At 46.8% G+C, this 14,926-nt stretch overlaps 1 protein-coding gene across 10 annotated transcripts in view; it reads right to left on the bottom strand.

Moving 5' to 3' along the window:
• Window positions 1-14,926, bottom strand: part of LOC110486206 (supervillin) — a 34,488-nt gene that overhangs the window by 2,380 nt on the left and 17,182 nt on the right. For 7 of the 10 annotated variants that reach the window (XM_036940907.1, XM_036940906.1, XM_036940905.1 and 4 more), the window contains 23 exons: window positions 14,639-14,787; window positions 13,136-13,370; window positions 12,153-12,676; window positions 11,803-11,902; window positions 10,510-10,560; window positions 10,237-10,299; window positions 9,976-10,050; window positions 9,718-9,874; window positions 9,517-9,612; window positions 9,342-9,422; window positions 8,983-9,184; window positions 8,620-8,792; window positions 8,273-8,428; window positions 8,007-8,143; window positions 7,600-7,747; window positions 6,188-6,333; window positions 5,753-5,928; window positions 5,516-5,654; window positions 4,720-5,172; window positions 4,391-4,493; window positions 4,066-4,273; window positions 3,822-3,955; window positions 1,139-1,294 (listed from right to left, as the gene is read on the bottom strand). In XM_036940907.1, the coding sequence (XP_036796802.1) occupies window positions 1,139-1,294; window positions 3,822-3,955; window positions 4,066-4,273; window positions 4,391-4,493; window positions 4,720-5,172; window positions 5,516-5,654; window positions 5,753-5,928; window positions 6,188-6,333; window positions 7,600-7,747; window positions 8,007-8,143; window positions 8,273-8,428; window positions 8,620-8,792; window positions 8,983-9,184; window positions 9,342-9,422; window positions 9,517-9,612; window positions 9,718-9,874; window positions 9,976-10,050; window positions 10,237-10,299; window positions 10,510-10,560; window positions 11,803-11,902; window positions 12,153-12,676; window positions 13,136-13,370; window positions 14,639-14,787 (3,862 nt within the window). The remainder of the gene's footprint in view (window positions 1-1,138; window positions 1,295-3,821; window positions 3,956-4,065; window positions 4,274-4,390; window positions 4,494-4,719; window positions 5,173-5,515; window positions 5,655-5,752; window positions 5,929-6,187; window positions 6,334-7,599; window positions 7,748-8,006; window positions 8,144-8,272; window positions 8,429-8,619; window positions 8,793-8,982; window positions 9,185-9,341; window positions 9,423-9,516; window positions 9,613-9,717; window positions 9,875-9,975; window positions 10,051-10,236; window positions 10,300-10,509; window positions 10,561-11,802; window positions 11,903-12,152; window positions 12,677-13,135; window positions 13,371-14,638; window positions 14,788-14,926) is intronic. The other 3 variants (XM_036940902.1, XM_036940903.1, XM_036940904.1) reach the window with 3 other exon arrangements.

Raw genomic sequence — 14,926 nt, forward strand, 5'->3', positions numbered from 1 at the left:
AGTGAGCACAGCCTTGCCATTGAGAAAGGTAGACACAGGAAAACCTGGCTCCCTGTAGAGGAAAGGCTATGCAACACTGCACAACAGTTCCTGACAAAATGTTTAAAAAAAATTAAAACCCTTACTCAAGGTTTCAAAGACCTCTCTGATGAGAATAGGCTACCTGTCCTGTTGGGCGAGTACGCGGAGAGCTGTGGGTTGGCAGCGCACTACATTGCTGCCTGCAATAAGATGAGGGACAGTGTCTGACAGACCAATCAACCTGCACATGTCCTCTACTGTATGCTTATTGTTATAGTTCAATGTATGGTTATTTTGACCCTTGGTTATTGTTGTTACTGTTGTCCCGTTGACAACTTTGATTCTTATTATTTTAATATTGTAAATATCCTAAATACATTTTGGCAATATGTACATTGTTACGTCATGCCAATAAAGCAAATTGAATTGAATTGAGAGAGTAAGAGGGAGAGAGAGAGTGAGAGAGAGGGAGGGAGGGAGGGAGGGAGAGCCAGAGAGAGAGAGTTAGAGAGTGATAGAGAGAGGGGAGAGGGAGCGTTAGAGAGTGATAGAGAGAGAGAGTGATGGAGAGAGGGGAGAGGGAGCGTTAGAGAGAGAGAGGGAGTGAGGGAGGGAGGGAGCGTTAGGAGAGAGAAAGGGGGGGGGAGGGAGGGAGGGAGAGAGAGAGCCAGAGAGAGAGTGGTAGAGAGAGGGGAGAGGGAGCGTTAGAGAGAGAAAGAGAGAGAGTGAGAGAGAGAGGGAGAGAGAGAAAGAGTTAGAGAGTTGAGAGAGAGAGAGTGGAGAGGGAGCATTAGAGAGAGACAGTGAAAGAGAGAGGGGGGGAGGTAGGGAGGGAAGGGGGGGAGAGAGAGAGAGAGAGAGAGAGAGAGAGAGAGTTAGAGAGTGATAGAGAGAGGGGAGAGGGAGCGTTAGAGAGTGAGAGAGAGGGAGCATTAGAGAGAGAGAGAGAGAGAGAGAGAGAGAGAGAGAGAGGGGCAGAGAAACAGTGAGAAAGGGAAAGAAAAGGAGGGATATTAGGTGAGTGTTTTGTACTGTTAAGTCCCTGTGATAACAATGGAAGTTTTGTTTATGAGTGCCTGAGTGCATGCATGTGTGTTTGGGCATTGAGCAGACTCACCTGGCTGTGGCACAAAGTACAGGCTCTCCTGGACAAAGGGCATCGCCATGACAACCCCTGGCAACCGGGCAGGGCTCTGCAGCTCTTCCCCCTGGAAGGTTCCGGAACAGGTGCTCAGATGGAAGAGGCGTGGCGTGAAGTTATACTTCCCTGGATCTGAGCGATAACAACCCACAGCATCTCATCACATCAACCTCTCAAACTTTCAGCACTCAGAGAAGTTCCGCTGCTTTATACCTTCTTTATTAGTCATTTGTGTGTTCATTGTCCAAACAGAAATGACAAGATTATGTTATAATTCTGAAATTGCATCAAAGGGTTGTTTAATGCAACAGAATAAGGTGTTGTTAGAACTCTCATCTGTGTGTGTTCTACTGAGGATGGGCCTCTGGAAGATTTACGATGTCTTTGGGTGATACCGCATTCCAGATCATGAGTTAATGTTTCTGTTCTATAAGGTACCAGGGAGAGATGACCCCAGGGACAGACCCTGGTCTCTACAGAATGAGATATTGTCTGCTGTGAATTCTAAGTATATTTCATACTAGTCTTAACCTTGTGACCCATTCCATACATCTGTTGTTTGTCATGTAGCCTGAAGGGGGTGTATCTTGGCTATAAAAATACCTTTGTACCTTTGTCTCGAGGCTCTCAACGAATCATCTGGGTTATTCGTCGACCAGTCATCATTAATGTAGAGCACTCAATCAATTCACTTTATATGTGTGTGTTGTATTGACCTGCTTAGTTTAAGTATAACTCTTACTTGTGTGATAAGTTTGTCTCTCCTCATTTGATAGCAAAGAAATGAACTACCACATAATTTAAAAAGAAGACATTTGGGCTGGGATATCTGTTCAGGTTATTCTGAACTTTCAGGTGTTCTGTTAAATACAATGCCGTGAAAAGGTATTTGCCCCATTGGTAATTTGCTATACTTTTGCATATTTTTGATATTGAATGTAATCAGATCTTCAACCAAAACCTAATAATAGATCAAGGGAACCTGAGTTTACAAATAACAAAAAAAATGGTATACTTATTGTATATATTTAATGAACGAAGTTATGCAACTCCAAATTCCTTTCTGTGAATAAGTAATTGCCCCCTTACAGTCAATAACTGGCTGTGCCACCTTTAGCTGCAATGACTTCAACCAAATGCTTCCTGTAGTTGTTGATCAGTATCTCACGTTGCTGTGGAGGAGTTTTGGTCCACTCTTCCATGCAGAACTTCTGTAACTTAGCAACATTTGTGGGTTTTCAATCATGAACTGCTCGTTTCAAGTCCTGCCACAACATCTCAATTGGGATTAGGTCTGGACTTTGACTAGGCCATTTCAAAACTTAAAATGTGTTGCTTTTTAGCCATTTTCAGGTAGACTTGATTGTGTGTTTTGGATCATTGTCTTGCTGCATGACCCAGCTGCACTTCAGCTACAGCTCACTGATGGATGGCCTGCATGGAACTCTATTCCACATCTGATGCACGCAGTAGAATAAGATTTGAAAAGCAGGTAAAAACACACTTTATGGAACAACGGGGACTGTGAAGAGACACAAAAGGTACAGACACATGCATACGCACACATTGTGATATTGTTGTATGGTGGTACTGAACATTTTGTGTTGTGGATATGTGTTGGTCTAGGGATGTTGTATGATGTAGTGTTTTATCTTTAACTCACTCAGTACAAAGATAGTTCACTGTTTTATCTTTTGTTTTATTTGTCATGTGGGTGCTTTGGTGTGTTTGGTCTGCCTTGGCAGCAGCTAATGGGGTTCCCTAATAAAATACAAATGTCGTCCAAAAAGTTGACTACATTTTGCCAAAAAACACCTGGATGATCATCAAGACTCTTGGAAGAATGTTCTATGGACAGATGATTCAAAAGTATAACTTTTTGGACGACATGGGTGCCAACATGCCTGGCGAAAACCAAACACTGCATTCCACAGTAAGAACCTCATACCAACGGTCAAGCATGGTGGTGGCAGTGTGATGGTTTGGGGATGCTTTGCTGACTCAGGTCCTGGACGACTTGCCTTAATAGAAGGAACCATGAATTCTGCTCCGTATCAGAGAATTCTACAGGAGCATCTCAGTCTCTGAGCTGAAGCTGAAGCGCAGATGAGCTATGCAGCAAGACAATGATCCAAAACACACAATCAAGTCTACATGAAAATGGCTAAAAAGCAACACATTTTACATTTTGGAATGGCCTAGTCCAGACCTAATCCCAATTGAGATGTTGTGGCAGGACTTGAAATGAGCAGTTCGTGCTTGTTGCTGAGTTACCGCATAGAAGAGCGGGCCAAAGTTCCTCCACAGCGATGTGAGAGACTGTTCAACAACTACAGGAAGCGTTTGGTTGGAGTCATTGTAGCTAAATGTGGCAAAACCAGTTATTGAGTGTAAAGGGTCAATACTTTTTCACACAGGGGCATTGGGTGTTGCATAACTTTGTTCATTAAATAAATGAAGTAAGTATGTCATTGTTGTGCTATTTGTTCACTCAGGTTCCCTTTATCTAATATTAGGTTTTGGTTGAAGATGCGATGACATTCAGTATCAAAAATATGCAAAAGTAGAGACAATTAGAAAGGGGGAAAATACTTTTTCACGGCACTGTCTGTCAAGGTGTGTTTTCTTCAGGTATGAACAGGAGCTGAGAGGTGTGTACCTTGTAGCATGCAGTCATAGGCCTTCCTGTCCTGCTGCCCAATAGCGTTCCCAAACTCCACAGGCTCCGCCCCTTCCTCCACTTCCTGCACCCTCGAAGGGCTTTCACTGCTGAGGCCCAGTTCAGGAGGGCACCTAACACACAGACAGCAGAAAGCACATATACCCACGTGTTAATACTGTTTGCATTCCAACAAATGAATACACACAGAAGCACAGGAACACATCCATGAAGTGAGACTTACATCTGAGTGAGTCGCTCCACAGCCCTCTTGCCTGCCTCCCGGGAGCTGGCGTGGACCTTACAGCCATGCCACAGGTAGAGCGCCCCCTGTTGACTGTTGAGCAGTATGAGAGAACCTCGGGAGCGCAGGCTGCCACAGCAACAGTCCACCTCCAACAGACTGGCCTCCTCAGGCAGCTCCCCACGCACACAGAACAGACGCCAGACTCCTACAGGACATAGTGAGATTGCAGTTAGGAACACAGGTCTACACAGAACACATAGACACACAACCAGACACACACCCCACCTAAATTAGAGGAGGTAAAGCCAAGGTAATATCCCACCTGTGTTGTTGGTGGTGTCCGCTCGGCAGCCTTTGTGGATGACCAGACCTCCCTGGAAAAGCTGAAGGAAACATGGAGGCTCCTGCCCCTGAGGCACCATCACCTTCAACAGGACAACAACACAGGTAGAAACATCAGTCAACGAGCCTACTGTATTCAAACAACCAAAGACATCCTTCTCAGCAATAACACTGGTTTAAATGCAGGCCTCTGAAATGCTAGGCAGGTTTAACGATAGACATCCTATCATTTGCATGTCCTATATGTGATTCTATGGTTTTAACTGAGGCTATGGGTGGTTTAAGAGTGTAGATGGAAGAACCACCCACCTGTGTTCCCTCATGACTCCTGAGGGCAGACGCGCCTCGCCCATTGATACTGGAGTGCCGGCCCTGCCAGATGAAGACAGCAGAGCAATCCCTCCCAGGCTGCCCACTTTGATCCGCTGGGCTGAGAGTATAGGTCCAGCAGACCAGGTATGTGTCTCCTTCATGCAGCTGCCCTGGGCTCTCCAGCTGGACCTCGCTGTCCTCAAACTCCTGAATGTGCCAGGTATCCACGGTAACAGTGCTCAGCTCCACCTGCCGCCCGTCCTCCAGGGGTACGATACCATGCCCCCTCTGAACGTCCACCCCCCCCAGGACTGTAGGGACCGCCCCGTCCCCTGGCACCGCCACCCCCTGCCCTGCCACCAGCGCCTTGGCATCACACGCACACAGAGACACATACTCTATCTGCTGCTGGGGCAGGGGACTCTGCTGGGGCCACACTGGCATGGCAGTCTGCACAGAGAGACACAGTAGAGAGAGGAAGGGAGAGGAGAAATACAGTCAAAGAAGATCAGGCATCTTTCTCACAGTCACTCTGAATCTGTACAGGATGGGTCCTATTTGGCTTTGAGTCATGTGTTTCGCACATTGACTCGGGACCGGTACCCCCTGTATATAGCCTATTTATTAGTATTTTATTGTTACTTTTGTTTATTTAGTCAATATTTTCTTAACCTTTTTTTCTTACAAGGTCATGTTGGTTAAAGGGCTGATAAGTAAGCATTTCACGGTAAGGTCTACAGCTGTTGTATTCAGCGCATGTGACAAATACAATTTGAATTGATCTCTAACTAACCTGTGCCTCCTCCACCACCATTGCAGTGGTCTCCTCCTTATCTCCAGCCCAGTCCAGAAACTTCTCCCTGAAGAGGGCTGTCTCCTTGTGCTCAGAGACACAGCCAAACAGAGCCCAGCCGGGCCGTCTTTCACCTTGCCTGTACACAAATCACACACGTAATGTATCAATGAATACAACAGTATGTATTTAAATGAGGTATTTTACTATGTAAGAACATGTGTGGTGTGTACCTACGGCTGTATGCTGGGGTTGCAGTGTGTGGGGTCCAGTGGGTTGACCCTACAGTTGCTGTAGTCGTAGGGACCACCCCACACCTGCTGGGCCAGCTGTACAGCCACATTCCTGTCGCCAGGGACAACATCCGTCCCATGCCACAGGTACACCTCGCTGCCAAAGTCAAACACCAGGGCCTGGTAGAGAGACAGGGGAATAAACAGAGGCAGAGAGAGAGGCAGGAGACAGACAGAGAGACAGAGGCAGAGAGAGAGAGAACTATTCAGAGATCAGATACTATCTGTAGTGTTGAAAATCACACAAAAGTTGATAGATGGCATTCCAGTTCATAATCTTTGTATTGAGTTAAAAAACCTATTGATTGATATGTAGCACCAAGGCAGCAATGGATGAGAAGCCACAGAAACACACAGGGGGATCCAAGGAGGGACTGACCTCAGTGGATCCCAGTAGGGAGACAGTGGGGATGGCGGCCCAGGCCTGCTCATGGGGTACCAGTCTGTTCTCCACCAGCCTGTACAAACAGTTAGACTCCACCACCCCACTCTCATACAGCTCATCCTCTTCTGGGGCTCCCGCTCCTACAGGGAACACACACATATACAATCACACATACAGTACACAAAGACAGACGCAAATGGTCACTTACTGGTTTCTTGCATACTTACTTTCTTGGTTTCTTACTTACTGACTGATTGACTGACTTAGTCTACTGACTGACTGACTGACTCAGTTTACTGACTGACTGACTGACTTAATTACTTAGTTTACTTACTGACTGACTGATTTAATTTACTGACTTACTGAGTATCTTAGTTTACTTACTGACTGACTGACTTTATTAGTTAGTTTACTGACTGACTGACTGAATTACTTAGTTTACTGACTGACTGATTTAGTCTACTGACTTACTGACTGACTTAGTTTACTGACTTACTGACTGACTTAGTTTACTTACTGACTGACTTTATTAGTTGTTTACTGACTGAAAGACTGACTTAATTACTTAGTTTACTTACTGACTTGACTGATTTAATTTACTGACTTACAGAGTATCTTAGTTTACTTACTGACTGACTGACTTTATTAGTTAGTTTACTGACTGACTGACTGAATTACTTAGTTTACTGACTGACTGATTTAGTCTACTGACTTACTGACTGACTTAGTTTACTGACTTACTGACTGACTTAGTTTACTTACTGACTGACTTTATTAGTTAGTTTACTGACTGAAAGACTGACTTAATTACTTAGTTTACTTACTGACTTGACTGATTTAATTTACTGACTTACTGAGTATCTTAGTTTACTTACTGACTGACTGACTTTATTAGTTAGTTTACTGACTGACTGACTGAATTACTTAGTAAATTAAGTTAGTCAGTCAGTAAACTAACTTACTGACTGACTGACTTAATTACTTAGTTTACTTACTGACTGATTTAGTCTACTGACTTACTGACTGACTTAGTTTACTGACTTACTGACTGACTTAGTTTACTTACTGACTGACTTTATTAGTTAGTTTACTGACTGAAAGACTGACTTAATTACTTAGTTTACTGACTGACTGACTAACTTAATTTACTGACTGACTGACTTAGTTTACTGACTGACTGACTGAGTTTACTGACCGACTGATTTAGTCTACTGACTTACTGACTGTCTTTATTAGTTAGTTTACTGACTGAAAGACTGACTTAATTACTTAGTTTACTTACTTACTGACTTACTTACCTAAAAGGCTGTTCTGGTTGTTTTAATAGGATTTTCACATAGTTTGTACAGTTCTTATGGTTTTGTCTACTGAGTGACAGAGTAGTTGGTGACTAGTTCTAGTCCGACCTCCGTATTGTGTCTTTCCTCCCAGAAGGTTCCAGAAGTCAGAGGCCAGACTGTTGTCAGTATTGACCCCCTCCTCGAGGTGGATGACCCCACAGGCCCGGCAGCCCAGATCCCCCTGGGTCTGGATCAACGATGCCAGCTCTGACGCCTGGACAGAGACAGCAGAAGACAGGGAAACATCATCACCAGTTATAACTGACAACAATCAGTGGCTTCACATTGTGTTTAAATGTAAAATGTACATCAATGGTATTATTCAAAAACCATATATGGTTTTAGTTACAGACGAATAAGACGCCCAACGGGAATCCCTCATGAACAATACAAGCCAGGGATCTAGTTAGCCAAGGAATAGAGAGTAGACAGTCAGCATGTGATACAATGTGTGTGTCCCGTCGAAGTCGTACCTTGGCTTTCTCTGCTGTGTTGGCGAACTCTCCGCTCCAGAGGATGCAGTGAGTGGGTGTGACCAGCAGGAAGCAGTCTCCACCGTTCAGAGACCTGGCTGTGGGCTCCACTAGACGCACTTGCACATGATGCCAACCTGGCACCGTAGGAAACACACACATATCCACATATGCACACTCATAAACGTGATCATATGCACATGCACGCACGCACACACACACACACCCCCACACCCACACACACACACACACACACACACACCGACCTTTGATGTGAATGAGCATGAGGTTGCTGATGGGCAGGTTGTTGTTGTTCGTCATTGACTCTGTGGAAGTGACATCACGCAGATCGACATTACTGAAATCCTCTGTACTGGCCAGACCTGCTAGAGTTGAGTCAGCCATGTTGGAATTCTTGGCCACTGAGGGGTAGGACAGACATGGGACAGAGAGATCAGAGATGGGAAAGTCAGAAACAGTATATAAGCAGATTGAAAAAGAAAAGAGAGAGAGAGAGCGAGAGAGAGAGAGAGCGAGAATGAAATATAGAGATAGCGAGAGAGAGAGAGAGTGAAAGAGAGATATCTCTCTGGTAAATGTTAACGTCACTCACTCTTCTCCACTTGTGTCCTGTTAGTGTTCATGGTAGCCACGGTGACGCTCTCTCCCATGAAGTCCTGTCTGATGTCATCGCGGGCCGCCAGAGCACGCAGAGGGTTCCGGGAGCCCTGGGTCCTACGGGACGGACGCACCGACCGCCTGTGCTGCGCTACTTCTGATGTCAGCCTGCGCGCGCACACACACACACACACACACACACACACACACACACACACACACACAATGAAGACAATCATACAACTAGATAGAAGTGTACATGTAAACACAAACACACAACCACACACACACACCCTCCTCCCACACACACACTCACCCCCCCCCCCCCCCCCACACACACACACACAAACAAACTCACATGGGTGTGTTGGTCTGGCAGAGGGCACTGAGGTCCTGTTCCGGGTCAGTTCCATTGGCAGCACCAGCCCCAGCAGCGAGGGCAGAGGGTGAGGGGGGCAACACCTCCCTGTAGAAACCACCACACGTCTCCTGGTCATCAGGGGTCATGACCTCCTTCACCCTCCCTGAGGTCACCTCCAGGGGCGTGTCCTGGGGAGTGGCTGGGGGAGGAGAGGGGTACAACATGAGAGTTACAGGTTTTCCACTTCATTAGGATGCTCAAAGCATCACTGAGAAAAACACAGGAAGTTAGACAATAAATAGACACTAGCGGATAGACTTCAACTCTTAATCTGAGGTTTGGACAAATCATCGTACTATTCAGCCTGTCCACAATGGAATCCAGTTTGTCCAGCTTTGTGTCCTCTTCCACCTCCATCCCAGGGTGACTGGAGATCTCTGTTGAGAGGAGAACCAGAGGTCAGGGAGGAGGATCTACAATCACAAACCAGACACAAACATCTTTTCTCTTTTGTGGATGGGTTATTTTTACCTTCACATGGGCATGCTGTTGCTGTGGCTCCTGTGGAGGGTCTCTTAGTGTGAGATGGATGGGTCTCGTGTATGTCCGATACAGGGGACACCAAACCTGCAATGGGACAATCCCACACAGGTCTGAGTGAGGGAAAGAAAGAGAGAACGAGAGAGAGAGAGAGAAAGAAAAAAAGGAGAAAGAGAAAGAGGGAAACCTCACCTCTCTTCGCCATGCGTCCGGCCACAGTGTACTGGGCTGAGCCGTTGGCGGCCCCTCTCCCTCTGGCCTTCCACTGCTCCTCACTCTCCTGTAGGGTTCTCATGCGCTCAGCCACCGACGCCTGTGGCAGCTCCTCCTCTTCTACTGGTCTAGCGTGCTGCATGGGCAGAGACAGGGATCAGCGACCGTACAGTGACACCTACCAGTATGTGTGTGTGTGGCTTTGCGCGCGTGTGTGTGTGTGTGTGTGTGGGTCACCTTCTGTCTCCATTGGGGCTGAGAGAGGGTCTGGGTAGGAGAGGAAACCTCCTGGGCCTCATAGGAAGAGCTGGTCTGAGGAGGGAGAGAAACGGATATATGAAGGGGAACTACGTCAACATGTCTCACTGCAGTATCAACACAACGCAAATCACAGCACTCCAGCAAGTACATTTAAATGGAATATTGAGGGCCAATGGCGTGCAATGGACACACTTCACACTCACGCACCTGAACGTGTGCTTGCACACACACACTCACCTGATTGTAACACATGACATATTGAGTTGTACTGTTCGAATAGACAGAGGAAAAGACAGGATCCTGGGTGGAGGGGAGGAGGGGAGGAGGATAAAGGAATAAGCCCAGGATTGGGTAGAACAGAATAGAATAGATTTGATATGACTTGGACGAGCAACATAGTCAACAAACCAGGGTAATAAGTTCAGTTGAAATAACCAAACATAGAGGTTTGTAGGCAAGAGGGTGCACTATGTAGGGAATAGGGTGCCACAGCACCAGCACTCCGCTTACCCAGCACTGAGGGTTGACAGCTGGTGCATCATGGGAGATCTCACTGTCTTCCTAAAGGGGGCAGCATTGGAGCAGAGAGGGGGTGTGGTCGGCAAAGCCAAGAAAATAAAATATGGTGAGAGGAGCGAGCATAGCATAAAAAAAAGAGATAGGAGAAAGAGAAATAGGAGAAAGAGCGGGTGAAGAGCAATGAGAAACATCCACAAAGGTATGAAGGTCTCTCTCTCACACACATAACACAGAGAAGTGTCAACACTGTCCAGCTAAGGGGGCCGAATGGGGTCAAGAGGGTGTTCATGGAAGCCTCTCTATCTGTTAAGTCTAACTGTTAACATGTCATTCAGAGCCATTCAGCCCATTCCTGGGCATTAGCACCAGCAGAAGCTGCATCCATATCTAAGTAACGCAAGGTATCTCTCAGGGATTGAATGCATAGTCAGGTATAGGGCTGGTGTAGGGCTGCTATGACATTAAAACACATACCATAGTAAGATATGGGGCTGGTGTGGAGCTGCTATGATGTTACGATGCTCCTTTGGTTTCAGTGGACTGGCAAAACTACAACAAACTCTCGTGTTAAGCACTCGGCTTCCTGAACCAGCCCACACAACATGTCCGTTCAACCTTCAAGAACAGATAGGACAGCTAACTAATTCCTCCTACCTGGCCACGCACGATGGCACCTTATGAACCTTTTTCTAAATAAATATACTATTTCGATATCATTTCTGGGCAGCGTGTGGACAGCATCCCCTCTTATCTCCCCTGTGATCGGTCCCCCTGGTGACCCTCATCCTCCCCTCTTTCCCTGACTGACAGGTTACACTAAAACCCAACTGGTTACAGAGAGCCACGCCGAGGATTAGAGATTACAAGTGGAAGACAGGGCCTTTTCGCTGGGCTGGGCTGGTGTGGAGTGTTACAGTGGGGCCAAGCCATAGTATCACAGACCCTGGGGACTAGGGATTGTCTGGGAGCCTCCTGTGGTGGATCTATCTATCTATCTGACTGAGAAGGATGTGTCCACAGCTGTCCGCTGCTCTGCTTTTCCAGGCTGAGACTGGATTTGCCCCATTGGGATTCTGAGCCTAAATATTCAAGATGCTAAACACAAGTGCAGACCCAAATCAACAATAAACAGCCAACCAACTGGCTCCGAAACACATGAGCTCAGTCCGTGTGAGATTTCCAATGCAAATCAGTGATGCCAGCATCTATCCACTGTCCACCATTCCCAGTAGCTGCCTGCTCTGACTGAAGTCTGAGGTCCAGTAAGATGGCAGCTGGTCTTACCTTCCTCTGGCCCGCCAAGGTCACCTGGACGTGTTGTCTAGGAGGGGTGTCTCTCCTCACCCTGCTCCCCCTCTCCTCCTCTCTGGAAGTATCTGACAACCTGCACAGAGACAGAGGGGAGGTCTAAGAAAAAGCAATGCAAATCTCTCTCTTGTGCTCATGCTCACTCGCTCGCATACGCGCACACCTGAAAACACAAGGACAAACCTTCCATGACACTCAGCAATAGAGATCCCTCCTGCAGCACACACATTTCAATACACGCTCAGGGTTACAACATTCCAGCAGCGTTCACGCACAGACACGTCATTTAAAAGGCCTGTATGTTGGCTCTTGTGTTTATCGTGTACCTGTCTCTCCCAGTGGTGTTCCCAGGGGGGTGCATCTGCCTCTCCTCCTGGGGGTGACCCTGCTCTGAGGAGGGCCTGGCTGGGCTACACACCGCCACCGTCTCCCTCCTGTTCCTGTTCCTCTGTCTCCAGGGGGCCGAGGAGGCTGGTCTCTCTCTACGAGGCACTGGTACGTTATCATGTCTTTCTGCCCTCCTCTCCTCCACCCCATTCCCCCTCTCCCCTCCTCCACTCTGGTCCTGCTGTCTGCCCTCCCTCATAGTGTCTCTGTCTCGGTCCCATTCTGGTCCTCCAGAGGGGCTCTTCCTCAGGATGCCTTTGATCTCTCCTGGCTCAGAGTCCCTGCGCTGCTGCTGGCCCTGCTGGGACAGGTCAGGTCCTGTGTTAGGCTCCACGTCGGCCCCGGGTCGAGGCTGGGCCTGGCGCACCTCACTGGGCCTCAGGTTGACGGACTGCTCCTGCTGCCGGTCGGCGAGGGTGGGGGACAGGCGCAGCGGGGGCAGCTGGATGGGGCCTTTCTGGAGCTGAGGGAGGACAAAGCGAGGAGAATACTGTCAGAGACATGGAGATGATAGATTCTACTCATCACAATAGTGTAAATTGGTATGAAAGCTAAGAGGTTACTGCATATTTCTGAGTCATCATTTTGGACCTGTCTAATTTTTGTGTGATTGAATTGGGCGCTAGTGTAGTGTTATCCTCTGGACAGTGTTATGGTCGATATTGGTTTGATACTGATCAAATAAAACTATTGATCAATCCAGTGCTCAGAACAGTTAGAGGCTCCGTGTGACATTCAATTTGGGGTACAAACACCTACTCATGATCACGTCAACATCCAGTACACACACACACACACAATCACCTGTGTCACAATCCGCATTTCTCAGTTAAAGAAAGACGCACACAATTGCTAATGTCATCTCTAATATTCCCTCGTCCACTCCTCTAAGGCTGTCTTTCTTGGTCCCACACCCACTCACCAGGCTGACCTCCTCCACAGTGATGGGCTGTGTGCGGTAGCGTGCCCCCTTCTGCCTGCGTCTCTCTGGGGGGGCATGGGGAGTGGCATCCCCCTGGTTCCCTGGCAGGGACAGCTTGTTGAACAGAGCCAGCTTCTCGCTCATAGTCAGCTTACTGTTCTCATCGTCCTCCACCGCCTCCGCCTCGGCCCGCACAGCCTGGGACTCGCCTGACTCTGCTGGCTGGGGGGTGCTGCTGGGGTAGATAGGTAGGAGAAGAAGGATGGTGAATGGAAGCCATGGAAGAATAGTTCAAATAGAGAAACAGCCCTGTTAATTCAAATGCGGACTGACGGGAACTGTGGAACACAATGTGAGATATTTGCAACATTAAACCTGTTAAATGTAATGGCAAAATGTAGATTTCTGCCTGAATAGACACACCCAAAAGTGTATTTTATCATGAGAAGGTCATAAACAATACCTAGTAATGTTTAGACTGCGAGAAAGATTCAAATCTCACCTTACTGGTAAAAATAAGTATAGATTCCTGAGGAGCAGTCACTTTTGAGGACACAAACTCAAGTACACAGTAAAAAACATGAAATATTTTATATGATGTCTTTTCTATTCAACAAATCTGTATGAATAGGGCTTGAAAATATTATATGCTTTCTAAATATAGTACAATCAAATTGCAAAATGACTAACTGTAAGATTTCACCTTCCTTGTATCTGTAAAACACATTTTTGTATGTTTGGCATATTTTCTTAAGGTTTCTCTTGATTAAATCTTCCGCCTCCACCCTTCTGGACACACTGGGTTCTAGCTTGGCTTCCTGAATTCGTTATGAAATCGCCTTTCATCTCATATTAATATTGTCCATCTATGACAAACAGAAAGTGTTTTTTGTTTAAAATCTATGAATTATTTTTAGATTACTTTGATAAAATTGGCTATAAATCGATATCTGAATGTGCTAGAGCGACGAACCCACACTCTCCTGCTGCGCTAGGATCTAAAGGATTGCAGGCATATGCTTTGTCAGTGGCTGTGATGTGTTCAGCCAGGAGTTGATGGACAGTCGTAAGAGCGAATTAAATGGTAGGCGGGACATCCCAGCTTCAAGTGATGTCACAGCCTGAGTCCCACAAGCGGAAGAGGACTAGGGCTACTGCTGAATGCAAGCCATATCGATTTTATAAGCAAAAATGTTGGTCGGAACCAGTACCAAAAGCACGCTAGTCCCCTATTTAGGGGAGTTTACATCTAAGAGGTATCATACCAAAAGGTCTTACTATAATGCATTATCTAGAATGCTATACATAAACCGTATCACATCTTTAATCAGTTATGATCTCATAACCTGCCTTCCGTGTGGATTCCACAACCCACTGGGGCAAGGAATTTTAATGTCTGAGAGGCCAATGTGTTTTGCATACGGTCTGCCAACACCTCACTGCCAACGATACAATATATCCTTGTCCATTAACCACCGAGGTGTGACCCTTGACCCTGCTCACCTGGTGGCCACCACCACCTCCTCACAGGTAATTGGCTGAGTGAGTGAGCGGTGCTCGTTGCCGCGGCGTCCTCTGCGTTCATACGTGGCGCTGCCAGAGCGAGGCTTCAGAAAGGAGGAGGCCTCAGGGGCTGCTGTCTTCTCTAGCTCCTGCCACAGAGAGAAATATGGAGAAGAGAAAAAGAAAGTGAGAGAAATAGTCATTCATAACATTTATGTTGATAATTGATACGTAATACCTGACCATGACATGTTGCACCATAATGCCTTTGCCATAATCAACATAGAT

Source organism: Oncorhynchus mykiss, chromosome 13 (genome assembly GCF_013265735.2).
Source record: "Oncorhynchus mykiss isolate Arlee chromosome 13, USDA_OmykA_1.1, whole genome shotgun sequence".
NCBI lineage: Eukaryota > Metazoa > Chordata > Actinopteri > Salmoniformes > Salmonidae > Oncorhynchus > Oncorhynchus mykiss.